Here is a 16,803-nt window from a genome sequence, read left to right as displayed (position 1 = left end):
TTTACCTGGCTTTTGATAATAATCCAGCAATATCACGGCAGGGGACACCAGAATCTGTCACACATTGTACCCATGTGGGGAATCGAACCTGGGCCTTCGGCGTGACGAATAACGCTCTAACCACTAGGCTCCCCCATCTCTCTGTTGGTATAGAAAATATAAGGAAAACACACAGCTCAAAAGATTCATGTTTTATTACAATTGTGTTAAGGTACTTCCATTTTAATAACTGATTCATATAAAGCAATGAGCACTGTACAGTGAGTTTTGACTAAACATGTTTGTAACAGGAGTTATCCTTTCCATACATACATTAAATCAGAGTAGCGCGTCGTAATGCAGTAGCAGTTGCGAGCACTAATTTAAGATCTGATTTTAATGAATTGGGATATGTTTATGTGCAACACGATCTACTTCCTTTTTCGTTAATAGATAGAAATCTCAGATACTTGACTGTACATCTAAGCTCAGGTCGGTAGGAGCTTTTGTTGATGAGACTGACTACAGTAATGTTAGAATGATCGTGGGCTTCGTTTAAAACGTACTGGTGCCATCTCAGTACCCACACTGTAACATCAAGGTTTCATCTTCTGATGAATGACCACCTCCGTGGTCAAGTGGATAGAGGCTCTGCCTTGAGGCTGGAAAGTCGGTTGTCTCATCGTTCCAAAATACGTTAAAAGATGGTACTTGGCATTAAAGGCCTGAAACGAGGACTGGCAGGCCGGAGTCTGTAAATGCTGTGTTTGAGTGGGGTATCCATGTTCAATTGCGGCATGGGGGAGCACTATAAAGTCGGGGTTAGTACAAGCGCCCGCCCGCCCGCCCACGCACGCACACACGCACACACAGAGGAAGTAAAAATATTCAGAAAATTATTTATGCTGACATTCCCGAATAGTCCTTTATTACATTTACACTGACATTCGCGATTATCCTCAAATACTAAAATACAAAAGCATTTTAATCGCATGAGAGGGTTGTGTTTTGCGCCGCCCACTGTTTCGGTTATATCAGGGCTTAATGGCAGCTTGCAATCCCGAAGTGATGCAAGTCTAATACCCCGCTCACATAAACAGTAATACATATATGAGTATATTTGCATGGGGGGTAAAGCGATTCATGTATGTAAAAGTAGAGATACTTTGCATTCACTTGTTATATTAGTGTCATGAGCAACTCCGTGTTTTGCTCCCCTTAAAGCAAGATAACCGATCATGTTTTCACGCAGGATGCTGCTGCACTTAAACATAGCGTAATACACTGCTATACTTGGATCGGATGCCGTCACTTTACACGCTCAGGCAACATCATTGCTGTTCACCTGGCCAAATTTGCACACCATGTAAAGTTACTTATGTGTAAATACAGTAAACTACGGTTATAACGAACTCAAAGGGACCTTTAATTTTAGTTCGTTATAACCGTAGTTCGTTATAAGCATATATACAGCATAACTACAGCAAATAGTTGGGACAAAAAAAAGTAAGTTCGTTATATCCGTCAGTTCGTTATAAGCGTGTTCGTTATAACCGTAGTTTACTGTATACTTTTTCATTACCTCTTTTGCTAATGTAAATATTCTCTTTGAGCCACGTTACACACGTGAGTAAATGTGTTCACATGACTCATTTGCTTACTGTAAGTAAATTTACTTTTGTGTGTATAAATACTCGTGTACGCATCAGTGTCCACGTGAACAGGGTAGACACGTTGATCACTTGGTAACCAACTAACACGGATATGGTGCCGGCAAACCAATGATTATCAGGACGAATCTGGGAATCGAACTCACGATCACACGGGACGTAACTCACCACCGAGAATGTGTAGTACTTTGGCCAACATAGCCACCCCTGCTACCCTTTATTTACGTTTATTTCGTAACTTGTACTGATCAAATCCCGTCTTAGACACAATCAATACAGATGTCTGATTCATGTGTGCATTCCAGTAGAAATCTGATCTCTGCCAAGAGACCAGGGCTATAAATAAGACATTGGTACTGCTACTTCCCAACTATTCCTCGTTAACTCGTTGCTGAACGTACGCGTTACTTCCCTGGAAGCTATTATGACAAGGTTCTACTCCGAGGTGTGTAATGTTTTGTAGATGCTGTATCTGGTGACGAGCACCACCGGTACATCTTGGTGACAGATGCTGAAGCAATTTCTAGCTCCGTCTGAGTCATTGCCCTCAGGAGAACGTCGAGACAGGCCCAACAGTCGACGTGTGATACTTCCAGCTGCTTGCATAGTGCCATGCAAACATGGAGACTGCAGTTGTAGTCTTCGGTTCCATCTCGCTGGTAAACACGTAAGCTGTAAGCCCGGAGTAGCTTACGAATCTGATATCCGCAGGGCGATGACTCGAGCTGAGAGAATGAATGTTGCAGCCGTCTGGCCCAGGTATGGTCTCTGGGATGCCGTTCCGCCAAGCAACCGCTGCGGTATAACAGTTATGGGCGTTACATAGATAACCATAACTAAAACATAACATTTTTTTTACCCTCCCAAGCTGAAGGTGGTGAGCTACAACTTTACCAGAACCCTCAGTGCAACCAGCTGGGAACAATTCACCAGAGCCCTCATTGCAACTAGCCAGGAACACTGTACCAGAACCCTCAGTGCAACCAGCTGGGAACAATTCATCAGAACCCTCAGTGCAACTGGCCGGGAACACTGTACCAGAACCCTCAGTGCAACTAGCCGGGAAAACTATGCCAGAACACAACAAGCCGGGAACACTGTACCGGAACCCTCAGAACAACTAGCCGGGAACACTGTACCAGAACCCTCAGTACAACTAGCCGGGAACACTGTACTAGAACCCTTAGTTCAACTAGCCGGGAACACTGTACCGAACCCTCCGTGCATCTAGCCGGGAACACTATGCCAGAACACAACTAGCCGGGAACACTGTTCCGGAACCCTCAGTACAACTAGCCGGTAAAACTGTACCAGAACCCTCAGTTCAACTAGCCGGGAACACTGTACCAGAACCCTCAGTACAACTAGCCGGGAACACTGTACCAGAACCCTCAGTGCAACTAGCCGGGAACACTATGCCAGAACACAACAAGCCGGGAACACTGTACCGGAACCCTCAGTACAACTAGCCAGGAACACTATGCCAGAACACAACTAGCTGGGAACACTGTACCGGAACCCTCAGTTCAACTAGCCGGGAACACTGTACCGGAACCCTCAGTTCAACTAGCCGGGAACACTGTACCAGAACCCTCAGTACAACTAGCCTGGAACACTGTACCGGAACCCTCAGTGCATCTAGCCGGGAACACTGTACCGGAACCCTCAGTGCATCTAGTCGGGAACACTGTACCGGAACCCTCAGTGCATCTAGCCGGGAACACTGTACCGGAACCCTCAGTACAACTAGCCGGGAACACTATGCCAGAACCCTCAGTGCAACTAGCCGGGAACACTGTACCGGAACCCTCCGTGCATCTAGCCGGGAACACTATGCCAGAACCCCCAGTGCATCTGAGTAGTGACCTGTGCCCTGTGTTCGAATCAAAAGATAAACCCAGACACCTCCTTCATCGTCACTATGGTAACCCCGTGTTGACACAGTTCCTCATATCTTGTATTATGAATATTTAATTTCTTCACATTTATCGTCTTGAACATTAAGGAGATTGTGCCCTTTTACATTCAATATCAGCCTTTACATTTCTTCACATTTCTCGTCTAGAGTATTTCTATAGTAAGGAAATTGTGCCCAAATACATATTATTTCTACCTTTACAGTTTGTATTGTTAGACTGTGTGAGCCGTTAAAGTCACACTTCAATAAGCTGTTCCTATATATTGATACGTTGTTCAAATACTTCTACAACGTACTGTGGACACATGAACACACACTAATCCACAGCATGAGGATCAGAGTCTTGTAGACACAGAGGTCCCACCCTTCTCTCCGAGGCTGGTGTCCGCGCCGGGGTTAGACGCGCCCTTGTCTACCCCCTGGCCATCGAGGGACCAACCCAGCGCTGCCGCCTCCTTCTCTTTCTCGTCCTGTAGGTGGGGGTTCACTTCAGATCTAGTGGACGGTCGTCTGGTAATGTCTGCCTCTCCCTGGAACAGACATTAGGAATCAGACCTGACTTCCGGTCAACATTACAGACAGTTTTAAGGATTAGACCTGACTTCCGGTGAACATAAAAGGCTGGTTAAAGAATTAAGACCTGACTTCCGGTGGTCATTACAGACAGACGGGGGGATTAAGACCTGACTACCGGTGATCATGTCAGACAGACGGGAGGATTAAGACCTGACTTCCGGTGAGAAGTACTGACAGATTAAAGGATTAAGACCTGACTACCGATTAATATTACAGACGGACGGAAGGATTAAGACCTGACTTCCGGTGAACATTACAGACAGGCTGGAGGATTAAGACCTGACTTCCAATGAAAATTACAGACAGAATACAGACATGAGGATTACAGAGAAGCTGAATCTGAACGAGCTTGTGCATACAGTCGGCAACATATTAAAGTATAGTGAGGTCAAGAGGTTTCGTTCTCTAGAATCCTTTCTCAAAGAAATCACATTTGTTTATGTATACCTTCATTTTGAAACTGGTGTTGTGCTATTAGCATATATTTGTCAGGATTAAGGTAAGGGTTTGTCGCTATATTGAACTTAAAGTACACAGCAAAATACGTGTTAAATTCAAAATGTTAGGCTTTCGGTTATATCTGCCAAAAAAATATATATATTTTTTAAATGTCGAGTAGGTTGAAGAAATAGAAATAAAAACTAAAATTACTTACTTTCGTATTTTTTAAAACAGATTTAGCAAGAATATAAATTCTGACGTAATCAAAATACGGATTTGCTTATTAGTAAAACAAGTAATGAAAACAGTTACTCAACTTACCAATTTATCATATCGGACTCCAAATCTGAGCGGTTTGAGGATCTTCTCTGGGAGGTAGGGGCACACTATATCGAAGAATGGGCACATCAACCGTGGATCTAAAGTTTCTGGTTTCGTTGCGCCTGAAAGAGAGGTGCATATACACATTATTCATAACAGCTATAGTGGAAACAGCAGGGTACCCATGTTGTCATATTGTTATGATGTTTCGTATGTGGTCAGTGTAAGTGTGTGAAAGGTGTGCATTAAGTAACAAACAAGAAATCACATCCATGTCACCTTGGCAGCAGCACGTGTGGCCCTTGTACAGGGTTTGTGGTGAACAGAATATATAGAGGTTATCGCGCGAGTGTGTTTGAGGATGGTAAATATCCTGCATTAGGAATAAACATTGTATTTAGGGAGCCTTGGCCAAATCCAACTATTTTAATTTGTGGAAAAGGTTTCAAGCCGCAGAGGTCGACAAGCACAGATATGGCTACTGATCCCGCTTGGCTAGGCCTGGTGCCCTCGCAAAATTGTTTCGAAATTTATATCTCCAAAGTTGCCAAAAGTAATAAAATGCCTTAGCTACATCACAGTTAGACACTGATTTTTAGTATATCAGACTGTTCTTTTGATAATGATAGCAATTATCCCTTTAGTTTAATGCCGATTAATAGTGCTAGCTCACTGAGATACCCTGCCGCAGTTTAACATGAATACCCCACTCAGACACAGTATACTGACTCCGAGCCGACCAGTCCTTGTTTTAGCCCCTTAATGCCGAGCGCCAGACAGGGTAACAACAAGTACCATCTTTTAACGTCTTTTGGTATGACGCGGTCGGGGATCGAACCCCAAGCCTTCCGCTCTCCAGGCGGACGCTCTACCACTAGACCACGGAGGCGGTCGCTTTGTTATGAAATGCAACAGATCAACATGTATTGTTATTAAAAGAATGCAACAGATCAACGGTACATTATTAAAAGAATGCAACAGATCAAAGGTGCATTATTATGACATGCACCTGGTTAAAGGTGAATTGTTATGAAATGAAACAGATCAACGGTGCATTGTTAAGAAATGCAACATGATAATGTTTTATTGGTGTTTAAACCGCACACACACATTGTCACAAACTGCAGCGCAAATCTCAAAACACTTCCTCCTAATATTCATTTGTCAGTACACGTGTGCCCCAGGGGTGTAAGGTCCCGCCATTATTTGTGCAGATCTGCGTGTTCTAGCCGGACCAGGATCTGCATGTGATGGGTTCGAATCCAGACCTGACTATGACACTTGGTTTGTCTGTAATGTGTCAGCGGGTTTCAGAACAATTGTAAATATCAGCTTCCCACGTCACACATGACCCCTAAAACTTTGAGGAGAAATCTGTTGACTACTAACACTGTGATGCGACCAGGCTGTTACCTGCCACCCGACGTGTTCTAACTGAAGAAACTACTCTCGTCCCAGGGACCACGTTACGTCACAAGTGACATATGTCAATCTGAACGACAATCGTGTATTTATGTATGCGGTAAAATTTTAATGTGTCTGATAAAAGTCACAAACAACAAACTCAAGGACAAACCGTCTGCATATGTGAGCGATGAGTAAGTAATCAACACACCTTTCATGTGTTCCGACACAAATTCGTTCAGGCAACAACAAATTAATTATTTTTTTCCTCGAAATTTAATCTTTTTCTACAAGAACATGAGAACAAAATGTCTAATGTTTCACTTTTCTAGGTGCTTAATTACCTACGTACCAAAGCAATGACTCACTAAACAAGGCGTCGGTTGAGAGTGGGTGAGTGAGCTTGATTTTACGCCGCTTTTAGCAATATTTCAGCAATATCACGACGGGGGACACCAGAAATGGGCTTCACACATTGTACCCATGTCGGGAATCGCGTCGGTTGAGAATAAACTCTCCGTTAAGACTCATTAGTTGGTAGTCCATCAGGTTTACAAAATCCATAACATTTGTTTAGAGAAAATAATTGTTTTTTTCCACGTTGTAAAAGCAATAAATGTTCCCCCAAAAGACTCCTTCGTGTTCTCAAGGAAATGAAATATACGAAAAACAAATAACTTATTTGTTGTGAATTTGAATCAAAACGCCAACACCAGAATGATAGGCGTAAAAAGCAACCTGCATATTCTTGTTATATGGTTATTCACATATCGTATTGCAACTTGTGCAATTTATGGTGTTATAAACTGTCCAACAACACCTGCATGATTGTGACTCCAAAACATTTTGCAACAGTGTTATCCAAATGCATCTACTTAAATGAATTCTATACAGTGAGACGCCTGCTCAATACCTCTTACCTGTTATGAAGCTGACAATGAGCCCGACAATGACGGTAGTGGCTACGGCAGTGGCTGTATACCACATGTACGACAGCGTGTAGAGGCCCATCAGGGGAGTGCTGTAACAGTAATAGGGAGAGAAAACCTTACAAAAAGGGCGTAGTTTATCATATATACTGTGGACTATTAGTATGGGCCATTGCATAATGACAATACATGACGCTACATGTGGCATGTTTCAGACCACGATTTATTTCTAGATTAACATTGGAACAACGCTCAGTTGATATTTTTTGTCCCGTCGTACCTTTTATGAATTGACGTCTTTCACCGGTTTAAAATCAAAATCAAACTTTATTATTCAGCGACGCAACAACGAGTTACAAGGAAATACGGATTATCTGCCCTGACTGAATGAGTTGTGTAAGCCCCGAGCCATTGGAACTGCATCCAGTTGGATGTCAATGGGCAGATCATCCGTATTTCCAAGTCCTCGCCTCCGTGGTCGGGTGGTCGAGCATCTGCCCGGAGAGCGGAGGTTGAAGGTTCGATCCCTGGCCGCCTCATACCACAAGACGATAAAATATGGTATTTGTTGTTACCCTGCCTACCTGGCGTTCGGTATTAAGATGACAACTAAAGGTCTGGTCGGTTTGAGCCAGTATACCGTGTGTGAGAAGGGTATCCATGTTAAACTGTGGCCTGGTACGATCTTAGCGGACTAGCACAAATACAAGCAGCCACACACACCCGCGCATGCACTTGCCATAGAAATGTCATAATCTTGAACGCAAAGTCAAACCCCATTTAGTTGTCTGATGTTGTCATTAAGAAGGAAATTGAAGATCGTATAAATGTCAAATCTTACCCTAAATGATTAATAACTGTTTATCTATTATTCATGATTTAATGTTAACAACTTACGACATCATGAAGATGATGACGTCGTATGGTTTTGTTCTAAGCAATTGATCAATGTGATATATCGCTTCAACTGACTCATCAGCATAACGACGCGATAAAATACACATGTGAAAATATCGGATAGTCATAACTCTCGATTCATCTTACATATGAATTATTTGTCTCAACTGGCTGATGGCTGAGAAATTACCTTTCGGGCGCTGCAGTAGCGTTGGAAAGAACTGACGATGCATTTCCGGTGAATGTCGACATAGTTGTTGTTGCAGTCGCTGCAATTGTAGTGATGTTCCAGTTGCAGTCCACCATGCTGATCGGAGCCAACGTTGCTACCACAGGTTTGTAGATCTGGAAGCCGACGCTGATCCAGAACATGAACACAAGACTTGTGACGATCCCTGCCACGGCGCCCTGACGGAGAAACAGAGAGAGAGAGTGGTCAAAACTCTCCTGACAGAGAAGCAGAGAGAGTAGTCAAGATTCCCCCGACGGAGTAGCAGAGAGAGTGGTCAATACTCTCTTGACGGAGAAGCAGAGAGAGTGGTCAATACTCTCCTGACGGAGTAGCAAAGAGAGTAGTCAAGATTCCCCCGACGGAGAAGCAGGGAGTGGCCAATACTCTCTTGACGGAGTAGCAGAGAGAGTGGTCAATACTCTCCTCGTGGAGAAACAGAGAGAGTGGTCAATACTCTTCTGACGGAGAAACAGAGAGAGTAGTCAATATTCTTCTGAGAGAGCAGCAGAGAGAGTGTTCAATACTCCATCTGAGGTCAGTCCGGAACAGACAAACCAGTGGTCGATGGGGTGAGAACTGTCTTTGCTTGCAAGGACTGCAAGGAAACCTTCTCTGTCCTGCATTTTTCCATTAACCAAAATAATTAACGACCGTGTCCATACAACAAACACCACAGAGGAGTGTTCATAAAGAAATACATTGATACCTGACAATGGAGAAGCCCCCAAATTACACATGAATAATGATTGTCATGGCACTATTGCCAACTGTAGCGGGAAAGTTGGATTTTCCTCAAAATATCACAATATTCGGCCAAATATACTACTCAAAGAAAGTTAAATAACATCCGCCTATTTTATGTGACGATTGATTATCTGTCATGACCATGGCAGATTTACAAGAGTCCTTGCCCTCATGGTTTCTAAGATATAGAGAAGATAACAGTTTATAGACGGACGGACAACGTGCCACGACTCATGCTTTCTTGATTTTTAGTCTGGTAAGTTATAAATGTTACTATGATGTCATCATTCTTTACTTTCTTAACGTTTTTAGGCGTACTTCTTTTTGAAGAGTAATATCAAGATTTCAACTTAGTTTCAAGTAAATCACAATACTTTTCTTACATAACAAGCTGAATGAAATAAGGAAAGGCGAACATGAAATATACCCTGGGATATTTTTAACGTTTATTTAGATGAAATTTATAGAATTTAATCTCAGGACAATTTGTTTATCTTTTCTGTACTGTAATACGTGGTGAAGTCCGACTCACGATCTGATTGGCCCACGGGAAGAGCATCCCCAAAGTGAATGTCCCAAGTAGAGGTCCTCCCAGGATCCCGTACAACGCCAGGGCGGCCTGCAACACAAATCACAGTGAGTGAGTGAGTGAGTGAGTGAGTGAGTGAGTGAGTGAGTGAGAGGGGGTGGAAGGGTTTGGGGGTTAGGTAGTGTCCTCAGAATTGAGCCATATGTTCCAGCCATATCAAGGCCGAGGCCACCCGAAATGGACTTTTACATTGTGCCCATGTGAGGAATGGCACCCAGGTCTTCGATGAGCCAAAGCTTTAACCACTGGGCTACCCCACCTCCAACACCCAAAAGGTATGTTGATTTATTACTAGGTTACCTTACTTTTCTCTAATAAAACAAAACCTAACTAGGAAATATAGTTTCCTACAATCTATTGGTGTGCGAACTTTGATAAATCTCTGTACACAGAAAACTATGACGTTGACATTGGTAGTATGCGTCAACGAATGAGGGTACACCTAGTCTAGACAAAATATTTGTTTATAAAACGAGCAAGAAAAACATTGTGAAAGTCCAATCTTGCATCTTTGAACTTCCAGAATTTAATCCTTGTCTGTTTGTTTGTTGTTTAACGCCGCACTCAGCAATATTTACAGCTATATGACGGCGGTCTGTAAATAATCGAGTCTGGGCCAGACAATCCGGTGATTGACATCATGAGCATCGATCCACGCAATTGGGATACAATGACATGCATTAACCAAGTCAGCAGGCCTTACCACCCGATCCCCTCAGTCGCCTTTTACGTCAAGCATGGGTTGCTGAACTAACCCGGGTCTTGACGGGCCTTTAAAGGGGCTCTCACACTTTGCCGAGTTGCGGAGTACTCGTATGGAGCTCGTAGCGAGATCGTACTCAACTCGGGGTAACTCGGGATACCTCGTACTGATCTACGAGAGTTTTAGAACTACTCAAAACACTCGGGCCGCCAGCCAACTCCTAACAAACTCGTAACACACTCGTCCTACTCGTAGTACCCTCGTGGCGACCTCGTGGTGTTCGTACAGAACTCGTATAAGGATCGTCGGCAAAATTTATTGCCGAGTTGACCGAGTCTAATAAGAGCTATACGAGCCTCCATGTTAAACATGTGACAAATTCCCGCCGAATTATTTAGCAGCTCGTAGCCACCTCGTACCAACGTCGTACCAACGTCGCACCAAACTCGTACAGCACGTGCCGAGATCGTTGTGCTCGTATGCAACTCTTAATAGACTCCTATTGGACTCCTACTGGACTCCTATGAGGCTCGTAACACACTCGTAGCGTACTTGTATAATACTCGTATACATGTAGTCTCTTCCCGAGTCCCAACCAAGTTTGGCTCGGGAGAGCTCGGCAACCACCTCGGCAAAGTGTGAGAGCTGCTTAAGCCTCGTAACAGAACACAAAGTAAAACTTCAAATTAAGATGCCGTCTTTTGATTTACCCACATGGCGTTTTGAGTTGATCGTGATTGAGTCGTGTTGCATTGTATAAAGGGTGGGAATGTAATATGGTTGATTCTACACACATATTTCCAGCTCCAGATATCATACCTTTCATTGCATTCTTCCACTTGAAGGGCTCTTAACGGCATAGTGGGCACTATTCATGATCGAGATGGTATGCGATAAACATGGCTCGAGAATACATGCATTTCACTTTTCTTTAACATCGCAGCCAATGCACGGTCTAGTTGTATTGTTATAAATGTGGAGTAGTTCTATAGTCCTACCTCCAGAATGCCACCAAGCATTGCGGCCACGTATGTCAGGCCGATAGCAGCAAACCCGATCACCACGGCTGAAAGGGAGATCATTAACTTTCAAGCTTCAGCTGACTATTGTTCAGTCAATTGTGTTTATTCATGGCAAACTGAGAGGCCATAAGCCCATAGTTCAACATATTTACAAGTTATGCGTGTTTCTTCTACAAATGCATGATCTATGGGCAGTGCACTATTTTGTAATAATGTAACATTTGAGGCTTACATGAGTATGCACATATTCCCGAGGCAAGAGCGTCCACTAGCCTCTTTTATCAAAGGGGGCACGGGTGGCCCAGTCGTCTAAGGCGCCGCGATTCGCTGTGCAGAGTTGCGTCCCTTGGGCACTCCAGAAACCTATGATTGTGGGTTCGAATCCCGGTTCGCCCCGATTATGTTTCTAGGTTTGTCAGCACCATACCCGTGCTCGTGGGTTTCACCGAAGTGGTAAACGTCTGAGACCTGCATCACTTCGGGCTTTCCTCCAAACATTAAGCTGACACGCCGTGATATAACTGGAATATTGTTAAAAGCGGCGTTAAACCCAACTCACTCACTCACTCTTTTATCAAAGTCTTGTTTCCACTAGGCTTTGATATAGGCTAGTGGGCACGCCTGCCTCGGCAAGATGGAGTATACATACAAACTGCTATTTGGTTAAGATGTAAACTTTTTTGGAATATATTTGTTTCATAATTGAAGATAGAGTTTACATATAAGCATAAAAAGATACTCATTTTCTACAGCATGAAGGTTACGAAACGTACAGGCGTTGTTAGACTTTTGTAATATGCCTTTATACATCTTTAAATCATAATACCCTGATCTGAATTGAGATAGCGAGACTCGAATATTTTTTTATTGGAACAGATACTAGATTTGTTTCGAGTATAAATTGTTTTTTTAAGAGAGAATAAGTGCACATTAGAGGTCAAGGTCATCAATTGTTTTTCTAACCACATTTGCTGAAAAAATCTTTAGCTCTTGGAGTAACAATGACATTAACATTTTGATACTTCCAACAATCTGATCAATCCATGCGTACCAAAGGCCTAACTGAAAAGGGTTATTTTGTTATAAGTTGCCCAATTATTTTTATTGCGGGAGTGACTGGCATTTTGATTGAGATAAAATACCATGTTATAGGCTTTTGCTGGATATCGCGTGGACTCATAGCAACCGCGAAGTATTTTTGTGTTTTATAGATAGTGCTGAGGGTTACAGGCCGGCAACGCCACATTTCGAAAATAGATAGCCCAAATTGATGTGGCGCTCCCGGCAATGGTTATGGTTGCGTGATTGTATAATGTGGCTCTCACGGCTATGCTGTCAAAACATGCTTTGTGATTCTAACAGGTTAAATGTGAGATACTCATTTAAAGGTATGTCTAAAGAACACCACGCTTCGTAATTTAAATGTGAGATACTCATTTAAAGGTATCTCTAAAGAACACCACGCTTAGTAATTTAAATGTGGGACACTCATTTAAAGGTATCGGTAATCGGATTAATTAATTACCCGATAGAATAGGTGAAATGCACTCAGCTGGAAATGTGGCCCTACCGGCAATAGCCATTTCTGAAATGTGGCGCTCCCGGCTAGACACCAGTGCTGAGTATCACACGAAGTGTTCAATGTACATGTATATAACATATTTTTATATTGTTGTACACGATAAGCGTTCAGTGTATATAATGTATGGATATATGCACTGTAAAACTGAGTTTAGAATTTGAAGACATACAAGACATTTAAATCCTAAACGGAATACAAATTTGGTGTGTTCTATCTCAATACGTTTAGGGTCTAAACACATGAAATGAGTTTTTGTATTACCGCCTGAACACAAGATCCCCGCACTAAACATGTTTAGATAATGTTATATCACTGGGCATTATATGGATGAGATGCACAAAATGTATCGCAATTAGATGTGCAATCAGATTTGTGTAACACATTTGTATTACACATTTGTATAACACATATACCACCAGGACTTACAACGAACTTGGTATAACATTAACATGATAGTGTATAAGAAAACCAAGCTTAGACAATGGTGACTAGATGAATTGACATTTGTGTGTGAGGGTGGTGGGTTGGGGTGTGTTGGTGTTGGTTCGGGGTGGGGGTGAAAATACGGGTTTTTACCACATCTAGATCCTAAACACGTTTAGCTGTTAAACACAGATCCTAAACATGTTTAGACCCGAAAGTCGTCATAATTATGGGACAAGGAACGCGCTTAATACATATTTCACAGAGCGTCAAGTAATAATAAATATATAATTTCCAACTGATTCCATGGAATTTGATCGGCTTACCAAGCAATTTTGCTTTAGCGTTTATGTTTCCAGAAACCGACAAGAATAGGCCACGCCCACAAGCGGATTTTTCTTCCCTGATTGGTTGATAATAGGGTGGGCGGGACTTGGGTTGCGATATTGCACTGAACGACGTCACTGATTTCGTATTGTTGTCTTCATGTTTTTTTGTGATAATGATTTATTGATTTATTGATTTATTGATTTATTGATTTATTGATTTATTTATTTATTGTTTGTTTGTTTGTTTGTTTGTTTGTTTGTTTATTTCTTCTTCTTTTTTCTTTTTCTTTTTCTTTTTTTTAATTTATTTATTTCTTCTTCTTTTTTAAGAATTGACTTTACTACGACGAGATTTCTAGCGTTTATGGACTTATAAATGTAAAACCGGTGTTCACACTGTGAAGATTCGCGGATGTCAATTCTTAATTGTTAAATGAAGGACTGACCGAGAATCTTGGAGATGATGGTTGCTTTCTTCTCGCTGATCCTAGTGCAGCAGTACTTCCTGACCAAGTCGGTCAGGATGACTGCGGAGATGGAGTTGAGTCCCGACGAGATGGTGCTGTGGATCAAGTCACGGGGTTAGGCGAGACCTTTCAGTTTTTGGTTTACGTATTCGACCGATCAAAGTCCAAAGCATAAATAAAATGACAAACAAATGATTTGCATTTGTTTAATGTACCTGAGCCTCTAACTATGATTGATCAGAAAAATAAAACGATTCACTTACAAATATCCAACAAAAGGTTGTTGTACAGCTATTAAATAGTAATCATCAAACGCATTGTACAGATTGTCTAGCCACTATAGTCACCCTGTGATCAGAAAAAAGCCTTCGCTGACAGAAGTAGTGAGTGAGTGAGTGGGTTAGTTGAGTTAAACGCCGCTTTGGATAGTACATCACGGCGTGTTAGCTTAATGTGCGAGGAAAGCCTGAAGTGATGCAGGTCTAAGACGTTTACCACTTTGGTGAAGTCCACGAGCTCGGGGATGGGGTATAGAGTTACGATCATCAAAGCACTACGCTTATCGTAAACCTATGTAAAGTATTGGGTTACAATCATCAAAGCACTACGCTTATCGTAAGCCTATGTAAAGTATGGGGTTACGATCATATTATCACTACGCCTATCGTAAACCTATGTAAAATATGGGGTTACGATCGTCTTAGTACAACGCCTATCGCAAGCCTATGTAAAATATGGGGTTACTATCGTCTTAGCACAACGCCTATCGTAAACCTATGTAAAATATGGGGTTACGATCGTCTTAGCACTACGCCTATCGTAAACCTATGTAAAATATGGGGTTACGATCGTCTTAGCACAACGCCTATCGCAAGCCTATGTAAAATATGGGGTTACGGTCGTCTTAGCACAACGCCTATCGTAAACCTATGTAAAATATGGGGTTACGATCATCTTAGCACTACGCCTATGTAAAGTATGGGGTTACGATCGTCCTAGCACAACGCCTATCGCAAGCCTATGTAAAATATGGGGTTACGATCGTCTTAGCACAACGCCTATCGTTAGCCTATGTAAAATATGGGGTTACGATCGTCTTAGCACAACGCCTATCGTTAGCCTATGTAAAATATGGGGTTACGGTCGTCTTAGCACAACGCCTATCGCAAGCCTATGTAAAATATGGGGTTACGGTCGTCTTAGCACAACGCCTATCGTAAACCTATGTAAAATATGGGGTTACGATCATCTTAGCACTACGCCTATGTAAAGTATGGGGTTACGATCGTCCTAGCACAACGCCTATCGCAAGCCCATGTAAAATATGGGGTTACGATCGTCTTAGCACAACGCCTATCGTTAGCCTATGTAAAATATGGGGTTACGATCGTCTTAGCACAACGCCTATCGTTAGCCTATGTAAAGTATGGGGTTACGATCGTCTTAGCACAACGCCTATCGCAAGCCTATGTAAAATATGGGGTTACGATCGTCTTAGCACAACGCCTATCGTAAACCTATGTAAAATATTGGGTTACGATCATCTTATCACTACGCCTATCGTAAACCTATGTAAAATATGGGGTTACGATCGTCTTAGCACAACGCCTATCGTAAACCTATGTAAAATATTGGGTTACGATCATCTTATCACTACGCCTATCGTAAACCTATGTAAAATATGGGGTTACGATCGTCTTAGCACAACGCCTATCGCAAGCCTATGTAAAATATGGGGTTACGATCGTCTTAGCACAACGCCTATCGTAAACCTATGTAAAATATGGGGTGACGATCATCTTATCACTACGCCTATCGTAAACCTATGTAAAATATGGGGTTACGATCGTTTTAGCACAACGCCTATCGCAAGCCTATGTAAAATATGGGGTTACGATCGTCTTAGCACAACGCCTATCGTAAACCTATGTAAAATATGGGGTTACGATCGTCTTAGCACTACGCCTATCGTAAACCTATGTAAAATATGGGGTTACGATCGTCTTAGCACAACGCCTATCGTAAACCTATGTAAAATATGGGGTTAGGATCATCTTAGCACTACGCCTATGTAAAGTATGGGGTTACGATCGTCTTAGCACTACGCCTATCGCAAGCCTATGTAAAATATGGGGTTACGATCGTCTTAGCACAACGCCTATCGTTAGCCTATGTAAAGTATGGGGTTACGATCACCTTAGCACTACGCCTATGTAAAGTATGGGGTTACGATCGTCTTAGCACAACGCCTATCGTTAGCCTATGTAAAGTATGGGGTTACGATCACCTTAGCACTACGCCTATGTAAAGTATGCGGTTACGATCGTCTTAGCACAAAGCCTATCGTTAGCCTATGTAAAGTATGGGGTTACGATCGTCCTAGCACAACGCCTATCCTTAGCCTATGTAAAATATGGGGTTACGATCATCTAAGCACTACGCCTATGTTAAGTATGGGGTTACGATCGTCTTAGCACAACGCCTATCGTTAGCCTATGTAAAATATGGGGTTACGATCGTCTTAGCACAACGCCTATCGTTAGCCTATGTAAAATATGGGGTTACGATCATCTAAGC

At 42.4% G+C, this 16,803-nt stretch overlaps 2 protein-coding genes across 2 annotated transcripts in view; one reads left to right on the top strand and one right to left on the bottom strand.

The window, feature by feature from the left end:
* Positions 1–176: 176 nt before the first annotated feature.
* The window catches only part of LOC124133310 (sodium-coupled monocarboxylate transporter 1-like), a 35,114-nt gene continuing 18,487 nt past the window's right edge, over positions 177–16,803 (bottom strand). The window contains exons 10-16 of the mRNA XM_048400831.1: positions 14,206–14,321; positions 11,402–11,469; positions 9,644–9,730; positions 8,326–8,543; positions 7,230–7,330; positions 4,906–5,027; positions 177–4,097 (exon numbers count right to left, since the gene is read on the bottom strand). Coding sequence (XP_048256788.1) covers positions 3,903–4,097; positions 4,906–5,027; positions 7,230–7,330; positions 8,326–8,543; positions 9,644–9,730; positions 11,402–11,469; positions 14,206–14,321 — 907 coding nt within the window. The 3' untranslated portion in view covers positions 177–3,902. The remainder of the gene's footprint in view (positions 4,098–4,905; positions 5,028–7,229; positions 7,331–8,325; positions 8,544–9,643; positions 9,731–11,401; positions 11,470–14,205; positions 14,322–16,803) is intronic.
* LOC124133319 (A-agglutinin anchorage subunit-like) lies at positions 2,270–3,511 on the top strand. Its single transcript, XM_048401011.1, has 3 exons — positions 2,270–2,308; positions 2,518–2,799; positions 3,137–3,511. Exons 1-3 carry the CDS (start codon positions 2,270–2,272, stop codon positions 3,509–3,511), a joined length of 696 nt encoding a protein of 231 aa, XP_048256968.1.

This window comes from Haliotis rufescens, unplaced genomic scaffold (genome assembly GCF_023055435.1).
Source record: "Haliotis rufescens isolate VD_foot unplaced genomic scaffold, xgHalRufe1.0.p SCAF_20, whole genome shotgun sequence".
Classification (NCBI taxonomy): domain Eukaryota; kingdom Metazoa; phylum Mollusca; class Gastropoda; order Lepetellida; family Haliotidae; genus Haliotis; species Haliotis rufescens.
The sequence above is the reverse complement of the archived record's forward strand: the minus strand, read 5'-3'. Positions and strand labels throughout refer to the sequence as shown.